This window comes from Neophocaena asiaeorientalis, unplaced genomic scaffold (assembly GCF_003031525.2).
Source record: "Neophocaena asiaeorientalis asiaeorientalis breed wild unplaced genomic scaffold, Neophocaena_asiaeorientalis_V1.1 scaffold262, whole genome shotgun sequence".
Lineage (NCBI taxonomy): Eukaryota > Metazoa > Chordata > Mammalia > Artiodactyla > Phocoenidae > Neophocaena > Neophocaena asiaeorientalis.
In genome coordinates this window covers 355,681-369,630 of record NW_020174374.1, presented here as the reverse complement: position 1 = coordinate 369,630, position 13,950 = coordinate 355,681, and the positions used below count along the sequence as shown (strand labels likewise).

The window sequence follows — 13,950 nt, the reverse complement described above, 5'->3', positions numbered from 1 at the left end:
CTGTGAGAAATACATGTCTGTAGTTCATGAGCTACCGTCTATGTTATTTTGCTACAGTATTCTGAATGGTTGAGACAACTCCTGATAACTTTTATCTAATTTTTACTATGACAATAACTTGTTCTACAGTATGTTAGTGTCTGTAACAGACCTCCAAACTGGGCACAAAAGGGTAACTCAAGGACAGAGTCTTTTGCTATGCAAACAGTAATAACCATCATTGATTGCTGTGGTCTTATACTGAAATGAACTTTACATGGTCTAAAACCACCACTTTATACATGGGACATTTATCTCAGAAGTAGTTGCAGATGGAAAACGACAAATGTTTTGTAAAGATAAAAGAAAAAAGTGTATTTCAAGGATATGCTAATCAAAAGGACTTACCAACTAGCTTTTTTTTTTTTTTTTTGTGGTACGCAGGCCTCTCACTGTTGTGGCCCTCCCCCGTTGCGGAGCACAGGATCTGGACGCGCAGGCTCAGTAGCCATGGCTCACGGGCCCAGCCACTCTGTGGCATGTGGGATCTTCCCGGACCGGGGCACGAACCCCTGTCCCTGCATCGGCAGGTGGACTCTCAACCACTGCGCCACTAGGGAAGCCCCCAATTAGCTCTTAACTACTCTAAAATATTACGTGCAAACTCACAGGATGAACATTTCCAACCAAGTCAAAAAATGAAGCACAATTAAACATTTTGCATTCATTCCACTTCTATACAGAATGAATTAAGAAATGGGGAAACAAAAATAGTCCACTGTATTATGTTTAGTAGATTTAAGAAAGCTGCACTTTTTTTTCTCAGAAAAGTATCAAATAGACTAAACACTGATTATCAGGAAAATAGTCTGATTTTTATTTTTGCATGTTACTCTCAAGTACACATTTACAATAATGTCACATTCTTCTATATGAATTTCTTATTAAGTATTTTACTTTAAGTATTTTACAATGTGTACAAAGGAGGGAACATACAATATCTGACAGGTTATTTCAACAAAACAATAACTTATGTTCTTCTAAAACTTGGTACCTCTTTAAAACACTAAACTGAAACATATACTTTTTTAGCTTTGCTAATCAAATTGTTTTAAGAATTAAAACAACCTCAATTAATATCAGTACATAACAGTAAGTACAATTTCATTTTTTCTTTATAAAGGCAAATGTTTTATATTAACTTGACCAAATCCTTAATACCTTTTAAAGGTCTCAATATTGCGCTTAAAAACAAAACAACTGTTTATGACTCCAGAATGTGAGAAATATGATGTAAAGTGTTGTTCTTTATCTTGCAGTGTATTTTTAAAATAAAATTATTTATCTATATTAATTTTACAGAATGTTTTAAAATTCTTAAATGTAAACTTTCATTAAACGTTTCCTTTTATGTTACTTCAGGGAATAATAAATTTCAGGGAGATTTAAAAGATACATACAAAAATAAGAGTTTTCCAGAACAGGACAACAGATGGACAATAAAACAGATGGGGACATACATGAGGGCCAAGACGGCAGAGGTTCCAAAATCCATCTTGTGGCTGTGGCTGGCATTAGGTTTAAATTCCTACATACCTAAATCACTTGATTTAGAACAAGACTAAATTAATCCAGCCTTGAGTGGCTGTGAAAAACCCCAAATGCTTAGATTTCTGAGTGTATTAATATAACTTCTGAATATGAATATTAATGGCACAGAGAAAGGTAAAACCTCTACAGGAGTAGAAGAAAGCACCATAATGAAGTTGTAAGGTACCTACCACAAGGGAAGAAAAATTTCTAATCTCCCACAATGTGCCAGTACATATGTGCCAATAGCTAATTTGAGCAACCTAAAACGTGTTTCCTTTTCTCCAAAATTTGTATTAACACAACCAAATTCTAATTAACTGAATTCATTTTATATCTATGTTTATGACTAACTGCTTAAAATATTTCAACTCTCAAATAAAAAACAAAACTGTGAAAGAATTTATATTTCAAATAAAGCCTTACATTTTATTATGTACTTTAAATACAACTCCTGTCTTCTAATAAAAGGCAACTTGAGTATTAAATATTTTTCAAGTTTGCTAACTGCCTAAGAAATAAAAACTCAGGCTGAGCTTGTCAAGTTTAATTTGCACCCATTCTCTAGTATATACAGCCACCGCTTCCTTACTCTCCGCCTTATTTTGTGAGAAGACAGTTTCTTTATAGGCTTCTCGATCTGAACAGAGAGATTAATATCTATTGGTACTCATTAGGTTTTCAGAAATTTTTAAGGTATGAAGATAAACCTGTATGAAAGCATTCTATCTAGAAATACCATTAACTTCTCTTTTCCAATTACCAAAGATTTTTACAAGATAATACTTCACTTTATAAAAATATTAGTGTCCTTATTTTTTTAATTCTTCAGCTAAATTTTGATCCTTCTGAATAAAAAGTTGGCAAAAATGCTCCATCATACATCTGTGGATCTTTCAGTTCATTGTACATTTAATACTTTTCATCGTAGACTTAGTATTTGGGATTGTGTGTTTAAGTATGTAAAATAAGCAACATACAGGCACATATAAAATTTAGGGTACCTTGCAAAATCATATGAGCCACATTTCTCTCTAAAAAATTCCAAAACTTAGTTCACAATAAGTCTCATTTGCAGAACATAACTATTCTAAAACAAAGGAGTATAGACAGACGAATGAAAAACAGGAAAAAGCAAAACCTTTCAATAACACTTCTAAAAGTGTGCTGTGCTGGCAAAAAACGTAAACACTACAAAGAAAGTAAAAAGAAGCATATTTTGCCTGTTAAACAGAATGAAAACTAAGCACAAACTTAGCCAATATGCTATATTCAATGTTGAGGCTCAAATGCAAAGTTTCACGGTCATGTGATTTGAAAATGTTAAGCTAGACAAGTAAATGACTCATGTTATAATTAGAACTGACAGTAAAATCTCCCATTGATATTCCGGATGTTTCTATTTAATGCAAAGAATTTGTGGGGGGAAAATGAGTCAAAATGATTACTTTTAGAGTTACTAAATCATGTTTTTATCTTTTAAGTGGTCTTAGAAGAGTACCATCAAGGTGAATAAAGTAAATACTTAAATAGTAAAACTTCTAAGATGGAAAAATTCAATACAGAATCAGGGATTATTTTATTGAAAGCAACTTGTTTGTTGCTACTTTTCCTCATTAAACAAACTAAATAGGATTCAGAACACTCTACTGAATAAAATGTAAAAGTAACGAGAAGGAATAATCCTATCTGTACACAGTATAAATCAATGTACAGTACTGTATGTGAACAAAACTGATCGGGTTTAAAATTGGCTTTTAAAAGCCAACATCTCTACAAAAGTCTGTAAAAGTATTGTTAGGGTAGGCCAACTTCTTTATGATGTCGCATTATGTGCTGGTTCTTTTCTGAAGGTCTTCGGAACCCTTTCTTGCAGTACTCACAACGGTGAGGATAGTCTTTCGTATGAATGGAGATAACGTGCCGTTTAAAGCCTGAGGCATCTGTAGTGCTATACTCACAGTACTCACACTGGTACACTTTCCTGCCACTGTGTGTCTTCATATGCTTTTTAAGCTCATTCTGTTGCCTAAATCCCTTTCTACATCTCTTACACCTAAATGGAAGATCTTTTGTGTGAACTGAGAGAATATGGCGACTCAGAACAAATGGATCTGCAATCTTAAAGTCACAATGTCTACACTGGTGCATTTTTTTACCCTTGTGGGCAGCCACATGTTTCTTCAGTTCTGAAGGCCTGTGAAAGCCTTTATCACACATATCACACTTATGGGGGTAGTCCTTTGTGTGAACTGAAATTATGTGTCGTTTCAAATCGCTTGAGTTCGAACTCTTGTGGTCGCAATGCAAACACTGGTGTGTTTTGCTTTCTTGGTGGATAAGAGCATGTTGCTGCACCTCTTTGGTATCTGAGAAAGTCAGAAGACAACTGTCACACTTGAATGGCATCTCTTTACTATGCTTAGTTTTTACATGAGTTTTCAAATTAGAAGAGTCTGCAGACCTATATTCACAGTACTGGCATTGGTATGGCTTCTCCCCAGTATGGATTCGCATGTGCTTTTTGAGCTCTGACGGGTGACGAAAACCTTTACCACACTCCACACATATATGAGGAAAGTTCTTGCTGTGTACTGCCAAAAGGTGGCGATTCAACAACCCTTGTTCAGCTGTCTCGTATTCACAGAATTTACACTTGTGCATTTTGTTAGCTCCTTTTTCCTTATGCACCATTTTGTGAGTAAACAAAGCCCCAGCGTGAGAGAAATGCTTCCCACACTCATCGCATTCAATGGCCTTCTCTGCCTTGCTGGTCAGCTTGTGGCTCTCCAGGTGGTTGTGAAAACTTATCTTCTTATTGGTAGTGTAATCACAGGCAGTACAGTGGTACTTCTTCTTGGTGAGGTGTTCAGGGTGGTTTTTCATGTGCCTTTTCAAAAAACCTCTCGACTTAAACTTTTTCCCACAAATCATACAAGGATAGACAGTCAAGGGATGTCCATCAGGGCCAATAATTATTGCTAAGAAAGGAAAAGAAAGGAGCATGAGTGATCAATCCAAGTTCTGTTTTGGTTTCTTCAAGCATTAAAAGTGTGTGTTCTGAACACTGTTTATAAGTACCTATATTACTTTAACATACCTTTTATTGTTTTTCAACAAAAGATATAGCAACCTAGTAATAAAGAGAACCTGGTCCGGAAACCTCATTATGACTGTACCAATCTTATTCCTAGTTTAAAATATATAAAGTAGCAATTTAAAGCCATATAAATTTAGATATCTAGAGAAAATCATTCATAAAGTTCAACATTTCAGCTTTTATTATGTCAAGCCAAATTGACATTAACTTAAAGTTCAACCAGACCTATAAAAAAATCTAATATGCAAATCATTATACAAGATATACAAAAAAGGAATATATGAATGAACAACTGAAGTATCTGTCCTGCTCCTCTCTGAATGATGCCTCATGCTGACAGAAACAGATCCCTTTTTTTTGGCCAAGCCATGCAGCATGTGAGATCTTAGTTCCCCGACCAGGGGTCGAATCCTTGTGCCCTGCACTGAGAGTGAGCAGTCTTAACCACTGGACTGCCAGGGAAGTCCCTAGATTTTTTTCAGTTTTTTCATTTAAAGTTAACTGACATAGTATTTTAGTAATCTTTTTTTGCATTTCCACTAAAATAACCTGATATTTTTATTTTTCCTGAAATAGGTTCTGATCCAAAATCTATTTTTTATCCAAGGAAATCATTCATGAATATCAGTGAATTCTTAAAATTATATTTTCAAATTCAATACACAAAAGCTACTGTATTCTAGCAGCTAAAATGCCATCATAACACCTCTGGGGATACATACTAGTTTCAACTGAGAGCTTGCAGAGCACGCTGCACTGTGGAACTCGTGTGCCCTCACCTGTTTGGTACTGCCTGGAATCAGGTCTTCTCCTTTTCTTTGGTTTTTGTTTAGCCAGTCTGCCAAGTCCAGCAGACTCATCTATGTGCAAGAGGGCACTTGCAGTACCATTCCGGTTTTCAATTCCATCAGAATTATTACCTAACAATATGCATTAAAAAACAAAATTATACAGTATTATAAATTATAAAGAATTAAGGATTCTTTATAAACTACAATAATGAAAAGCCATGATACTCATGAATGACAGAAATTCCCTATCTAGGTACTAGGCTTTACTGGACTTACTTATATACAAGACTGTAGGAAATGCCTAGCTTCCAAATATAGCATCATTTTCCCCCATGAATTCTCTCATTCTCACTCAAAGGTCATGAGCCACATATACTGAAGATTAAAAAATTTGAGTTTGAAAGTCTACATACTTCTTAAATATAGGCACGAAAAAAATTCCTGTTAAAGGTAAAGGCAAAGGCAAAAGGTAGACTATATCATCTTCCTGTTTTTACTTAAATCACTACACTGGTACGGCATATTGCTGAAACTTAAGACCCTAGAAACATGTTTTTCAATAATAAACTCATGGTCAAGAACCATGCAATCCTTCAAGCTGTAACATGACATACCATAAGCTGCTGCCCATGCTATTGGCATGAATGTTTTGATTTCACTGTTATCCATTTGCTGTTCATGCACTGCAGCAGCGGCTGCTGCTGCAACAGCAGCATCCTCCTCTCCTACAATCACTTCCATATAAACTTCATCTGCAATTTCTGCAACATCTGAGTAGAAAATCAACAGAAGCACTTTTGTGACCAAGTTTACAGATCAGACAAGGAAGATATTTTTATTTCAATTTTGTTATTAAACAGAAAGGAGGTTCAAATGTTATATACCTAGAATATTACTTTCCCATAGTAAATACACTATAAACATTTATTCAATGAATCATCACTTTCTTGGCTTTCACCATAATTTGCTTACAAAATGACATCCTGAGCATACATCAAGAGTCACTGATATTCTTCTTTGGAATAAGGCAGTACAATAATGTCTTCTTAGTGCTGCTTATTTCCTTCAAATACTGGTGCTTTAAAAAATTTAAAGTCTATAGAAACATAAAATTCCTCCCACAAAAAGGCCACCTACTTACTTAAATCTTCATCTTGCTGAGAGTCGTTAACAGTCATGTAAACCATCTTTTCCCTTGGCACACGAATACTGCTATTCTGATCAAGTAGTTCAACTCCACGATCATTCTCAGGCTCACTCTCCACAATGTCTACAGTGCCACCTATCAGAGAAGATGAAGGCTCCAAGAATTTATGTGAAGACTTCATTTCCACCTGTTTCACTTACTACATTTTACATACTTTTCTACTGCTATATTGGAACCCTCCTAAAAGTTATCTTCAGAAAAGATTACAACATTCTCAGTCTAAACCACCAAAAAGTAATTAGGCTGAAGTGTTTGATCAGGATGTATAATATGCTGAAGGTTTCCTCTTACCTAAGTCATCCTCCCCAGGGTCAGCTTTAAAAATGTACACCTTGATGACTTCAGGGCAAGTGCCATCCACTTTACAAGGATCGATTTCCGACTCTGCATCCATGGTCATCCCAGAGGAACCATCGTGTTCTATTTTGCCAGCATCATCCACTAAAAAGGCAGGAAACACATTACATGGTAATAGATACTTAAATAAAATATTACCATTTTCAAAACTCCTTTTTTACAAACATAATCTCTAACCTGACTCATGTAAAACTGGATGATTCCACCTAGAAAGCAGAAGATTCAATGAATACATTTTGAAAATTTTCTAAAAGCAGATGAGATATAAAGGTAAAAATTATTTTACTTAAACTTCTGGTAACCTAGGAAACTAACAAAAGTAATGAAATGATATACCCTACCTTTGGATATAGTTATATACATAAGGTAAAAGCAGTATTATATTTTCGAAAATCTTGTGGGAAATGTCCTAGTAGTAAAATCAGCAAGCACTAAATTTAATATAAATGTTTTATCGGTGTTATCTCACTTTCACTACCCCTGAATACTGTTTGATCTTATGTTTCTATTAGAATTGAATTAAAAAAAAAAAAACAAAGTATGATTTTCAAAAATGTGTATTACAATGGTCAATGTAAACATCAAACTGTTTCATGTAAAACCACATACTTACAGACACAGTATATATACGGACATAACACACACAACACACACATACTTGAGTTCATAAAAGTAATCATTCTGGGTCATCGCTTGCAAATGCAGCAAATCTATACTTAAACATACTCTTATAGACCTTAATGAAGGTAGGGTGTTTTACATTTTTGGGAAAAAAAACCCCCAAAATCCTTATTTAACAATAGAGGCTCACATGGTTCCCAATAGTAGCGATTCAGGGAATACAGAACAAACATTTCATATTTTAAACTTCATAACAGAAGAAAAAAAATTTGTACAGTATTATGTTTAGGATTTGGAAAATTAACAAAAGTAAGAAAAAACAATGTCTCTAAGAAACATATTCTGAATTGTAATAATACCAAAAATATAATTCCCAAATAATATACCCTTTCATGCACTGCTATCTCTGGCACAAAAGAAAGTTTGGCAAAGACTGAAAAAAACTTAGTCAGTACTATTCAACTCATCACTGATGCTGTGTGCATTAGAGAAAGACTGAAGGAATGTTCTCTCTGCTCTAGACACAAGTGGTCTATTTGGCAGAGCTGAAGACCAAGCAGAGAGAAGCAGAACCAAAGCCCAGGGAAGAAGGTCAATTTAGCTTGTCTTCAATACTGCCATCAAGCCTTTTCATTTCCTTTTCGTTTCTGGTGCTCCTCTGCTAGACATATTTCATTATCCTTTTCGTTGAACGATTATATTTTATTCAATTCAACAATGAATCACAACTATAAGTGCGACTTTGGGCTAGATACCAGAGATACAAATAAAATACGAAAAAGTCATGGACTCAAGAAGTTTGTATTCTAGTAGGAAAACAGATGATGAACAGATGATTTGATTATTTTAAAATGTGATATAGGGGCTTCCCTGGTGGCGCAGTTTTACCGAAAAAAAAAAAAAAAAAAAAAAAAGTAAAAATGTGATATAGCTACCATTTAAGAGATTACCTACCTAGTAACTAAATACTTAAGGAGGGAGGTTTTAAAGTACTGCCAAAATTTTAAAGGACAGGAAACCTATGTTAATGAAAGTTGAATGATTTATCTGAGATCACACAGGTAATGACCTAAGCCAGAATACAAAACCTAATCCATGTGACTCACATCATCAACTTTTAGGTATTTTAAGAATGTATTCTATGAGATTTAAGGTGATTTTTTTGAAAACTCCATGAACGGTATAATTAACAAAAGGTGGTTTCCATGAGTAGCGATCAGATGAGTAAGTTCATGACTCAAGCACAACTCAAATAAGGCCATGGTGATAGTTTTGACCACTATGTAATTTTATGTCTTAAATTCCTAACACTGGCTTAGACAGACAGAATTCAGCTTTTGATATCTTTAAAATAACTTCTCCAAATTCCCCATCATGTTCTTTAAAAGATCTAAAAAATTCATTTGTCTAATCAAATTCTTACATAGAATTATAGAATATTCTTACGTAGAATATTCAGATAAATTAAGTATCTCCCAAGTGAAAATACAACACTTTAGTTTCTTACTTATTACAAATCAAGACCATCCCCATCCCCAATAAATTACTTACCATAAACTGCTTTCAAACAGCATCCTGAAATATTTTTACCAACGTGCAAACCCTACTATGGCACATAGAATAAGACAACACACATACGAAGTCAAGGAGGAACATCTACACTGGTTTATAGTAACCCAGAGGTCGCTGATATTCTCGATGAAAAGTGTTTTAGTGAATGCTATATGGGGTCAGACAAAAGTGGGTGGAGAATTCTATATAGGATATAAATTTCTTTAAGTTTAGTTTAAAAAAGGAGAATAAAGAAGCAGTAATCAGAATGGGTTGTAGGATCAAGGAGATTACTGTTTGATAAAAATACTTAAGCCTGCTCAAAGTCTGTAGGTAATAAAGAAAGTGAGAGGCTGGAATTAAGAGGGCATGGTGAATCTGCTGGATCAAGATCTCAGAAGGAAAGGGAGAAGACGAAACTAGGAGCAAAAATGAAGGCAGTTTCCTTATACAGGAGGGTAAACACTATCATTTTTGATACCCAGAAGCAAACAGCAATAGCAATGTAGCTAGCCTGTTTTGGGGGAGAGGGTTGGACAGGAGCTAGAAATGCAGAAAACAAGGAAAAAAGTCCTGACTGGTGGTTTCAACCAGATATACACAAGAGGAGGCAAAGGACTCTGGTTTAAAAGTAAGAGAATGGTAGACTGGGTTAAGAACTTGAGAAGTGAGGGAGAATGAGCTGGTACAGGATGAACCTAATGATATCAAGGTTAAAAAATCCCAGCTTATTAAACTCTTCACAATTATAAATAAATAACACACACACTCCCCTTCCCTAAACCCTGAATTTAACTAAAATATCTTGACAATATTTAATAAATACAGTTCGTGAGGAAAAAATAGGCATTATATCCTTAATTCTGGTCTGACGTGTAATAGCGGTTTTTTTGTTTGTTTGTTTGTTTTGCGATACGAGGGCCTCTCACCGTTGTGGCATCACCCGTTGCGGAGCACAGGCTCCGGACGCACAGGCTCAACGGCCATGGCTCACGGGCCCAGCTGCTCCACGGCATGTGGGATCTTCCCGGATCGGGGCACGAACCCGTGTCCCCTGCATCAGCAGGCAGACTCTCAACCACTGCGCCACCAGGGAAGCCCTAGCGGTTTTTTTAATGACATATCCAGCTGACTGACAATTAAAATTATGTTCTTAAATGTGACTTTGGAATGTCAAACTGAGATAGGGGCTGGAGATCTCAGCAAACCAGGCAGGACAATCCAAAATAAATTTATAATTCTTTGGAGAACTAACCTCTAAGAACTTTGTAGATGAAGTTGCCCTCTTTTGGCAAGTTTATAAAAAGTCATTTTAAACAGGTACTGAAAAACCTAATGTCCTGTGTTTACAAATTCACACTAGATGTTTTTATAAATGTTAATTTGTAGGTAACCATAAAACTCTTGAGGACTGTAAAATCTAATAATTTTGGAATTGCAAAATGTCACATATTCACCTGCAGCTGTAAAAGATCCTTCTAGTTGCTTCTACGTTTTTAAAAATATGCAATAAAGGGAGCTCCCTGGGGACTTAGTGGTCAAAATTCTAGGCTCTAACCCCATCACCCAAAACTATCAATAGTTACAAAAATACTATTCAGATATTTCTCTATGCATGTATACATGTAAAAGAATAGAAGAATGAACACAAATGTTTTAAATGAAAATTATAACTTTATTTTTTTGCGGTACGCGGGCCTCTCACTGTTGTGGCCTCTCCCATTGCGGAGCACAGGCTCCGGACGCACAGGCTCAGTGGCCATGGCTCACGGGCCTAGCCGCTCCACGGCATGTAGGATCTTCCCCGACCGGGGCACAAACCCACGTCCCCTGCATCGGCAGGCGGACTCTCAACCACTGCGCCACCAGGGAAGCCCTATAACGTTATTTTTAAACAACAAATTCAACAATAAAGCCAATTTAATTTCACGGTTCACCATTCTAATCCCTTGAATATTTTCCCAATTCCTATGGCCCTCTCTCACTTCATCTGACCATTTGATTTGCAGAATCACACCCCTGCTGAATGTAATTTTTGTCTTTGCACCTATTACCTATGCAGCTACATCTGGATTTTTTTTAAAAATCACATAATTCTTATGGTTTCATTTTAAAATACATGACCATAAACTGTGAATGGATTATATTTCACATTTTTTCCTCAAAACTCCAACACTACCTACCAATTGATTTTACTTCCTATTTCCCTAAGAACAAGTGAAACATTAAAAAAAATCCACTAAATTTGGCTCTACCCACTTGACAAGAACTAAATCCATAAATTCTATTTTTACTGTATGTTACCATAAACTATTTGTACTCCTCCTATTTAAAAGCAATCCCTCTGATTGAGCACTAATTTATACTTTCTCTGTACTGTTCAACAATTATCTTTTACATCAATTTATCCATCATTTTCTACAGGAACATTCCCTTCAGCAAACAACTAAGCTTTCTCTCTGTAAAAGAGCAACAATGATAAAAACCACCTTATCTTGATCCCACTTCTGCAAGTTTCATTTCTCCAATTCTCATTCCACATTCTCTGAACTCACTTCACTTAGGCTTCTGCCAAACTTCACCAAAACTGTTCACTAAAGTCACTCATGACCAATTCTCAGCACTCATTTGACTTGCACCAGCATCTGACACAGATGTTCACTCTCCTCTGTGACTTTCCTTCTTGACTTCTTTGACCTACACTCTTGATTCTTCTGTCATAGCTGCTCCTTTTCCCCTGCCTCTTAAAAACCTCACGCCTTTTCATTCTTGGCCTTCTTTCCTTTATACATAACCAATCCCTCTTTTGGTGATCTCACCCTTACGGTTTAAATTTCATCTATACACTAAGAATTCTCAATCTATATCAATCTATATCATTAACCCAGAACTATCTCCTGAACTCAGTTTAGCACATCCATTTCCTTTTTGATGTCTACCAGAAAACTCAAATGAAGTCTTTCATAAAATGTCATCTTCTCTAAGGCTCCTGAGCATAACAACTTAGTATCTTCTTTATTGGGCTATTTTAACTTTTTCAAAGTTCTTTCTAATACACACATAATTCACTTACTAATTTTATGCCTGTACACTTCTGCTAGAAGGCATTCCCTGTGAGGGGAAGGAACCTCCATTGATTTTATTCACTGATCCCAAGAGCCTACAACATTGCCTGGCACATAGTAACTATTCAACATCCATTTGCTAAATGTGTAAGTGATGGTTTTCAAGTAAATGTCTATTAGCCCAATAAATGTAGATTTTAAAACACCCCTCTTGGAAAAGTATTATAGTTATTAGATGGTTATCATATTTTAAGGACAGTTATCTACTGTCATCTGTGATGAGAGATAGAAATTAACACACATATACATCATGCCATCCGAAATACTTTATAGTTAATACTTTGTACATAATTACTTTGTTGCATGATCTTAAAATATACATTTGTTTAGTCTTTTATTTTTTACTTTACTGAAGTACAGTTGATTTACAACATTGTGTCAATTTCTGCTGTTCAGCAAAGTGATTCAGTTACACACATAATTTTTATATTCTTTTCTTTTATGGTTTATTATAGGATATTGAATATAGTTCCCTATTCTACATACACAGTAGGACCTTGTTTATCCATTCTGTATATAACGGTTTGCATCTGCTAACGCCAAACTCTAGTTTTAAATTAACACCAGTTTTTCCCTCCATTCCTGAGATATTTCTACTGATGTATTTCATTTAATTGTTATATTAATTACTGAATAGCAAACCCCCACCACTCATGAGTCCTAATGTCTGTGAAATCTTGGGTACCTGAGAATGACTTATCTGTCATTTTATTTTGAAGAACAAGTTGGCTGGGTATAAAATTTTTAAACTATAGTTTCCTCAGAATTTTTAGACCCTGTTGCATTATCATATGGTATTGAGTATTTTGTGGTTTATCCTCTAAAAGTTCACTAACGTAACTACCATTACGACTTGACGGTTTTATCATTCTGTTAATTTCTTTTTACAATGTATTGCCTCATATGATTTCAATGATTCTTTTTGAATATTGAGATAAAATTTATATACCATGACAGTCACCCTTTTATAGTGAGTAGAGTGCATAATTCAGTAGTGTTTAGTAAATTCACAGTCGTGCAATTATCATCGCCATCTAATTCCAGAATATTTCTATCGCCCTTAAAAGATACCTTTGTACTCTTTTACCAACCCATCTTCAACTATCTCACAATTAGATTAGGCAATCACTAATTTACTTTTTGTCCTTATAGATATACCTATTCTAGACATTCCATATACTTATTCCTTGAACTTTCTAAGTTCATCCATGATGTGGACTGTATCAATGCTTCTCTTATTTTTATGGCCAAATAAAATTCCAATGTATGGTGATACATTTTTAAAGTCAATTCACCTACTAATGAACATTAGGGTTGTTTACATGTTTTGGCTACTAGCATTAAAAATGCTGCTATAAACATCTGTATAAAAACTATTGTGTGGACATGTTTTAAAATTTCCTGGGTATATGCTTAGCAGTAGAATAGCTGTGTCATATGGTAATTTCATGTTTAACTTTCTGAGGAATTGCCAAATTTTTCTGAAGTGGCTACACCGTTTTCTTTCCCACCAGCAATTTATGAGATGCAAAATCTCCCAATTTGTGCCAATACTTCTTACTTTCCATTTCTTAAAATACCAATCTGAATGTCTGTAGTGGTATCTCACTCTGGTTTTGATTTGTATTC

The 13,950-nt window shown here is 35.1% G+C and overlaps 1 protein-coding gene across 2 annotated transcripts in view; it reads right to left on the bottom strand.

Moving 5' to 3' along the window:
* Positions 1 to 743: 743 nt before the first annotated feature.
* The window catches only part of ZFY (zinc finger protein Y-linked), a 56,006-nt gene continuing 42,799 nt past the window's right edge, over positions 744 to 13,950 (bottom strand). The window contains exons 5-9 of one of the 2 annotated variants that reach the window (XM_024756314.1): positions 6,959 to 7,108; positions 6,602 to 6,742; positions 6,075 to 6,230; positions 5,449 to 5,589; positions 744 to 4,550 (exon numbers count right to left, since the gene is read on the bottom strand). In XM_024756314.1, the coding sequence (XP_024612082.1) occupies positions 3,367 to 4,550; positions 5,449 to 5,589; positions 6,075 to 6,230; positions 6,602 to 6,742; positions 6,959 to 7,108 (1,772 nt within the window). In that variant the 3' untranslated portion in view covers positions 744 to 3,366. The remainder of the gene's footprint in view (positions 4,551 to 5,448; positions 5,590 to 6,074; positions 6,231 to 6,601; positions 6,743 to 6,958; positions 7,109 to 13,950) is intronic. The other variant, XM_024756313.1, reaches the window with a different exon arrangement.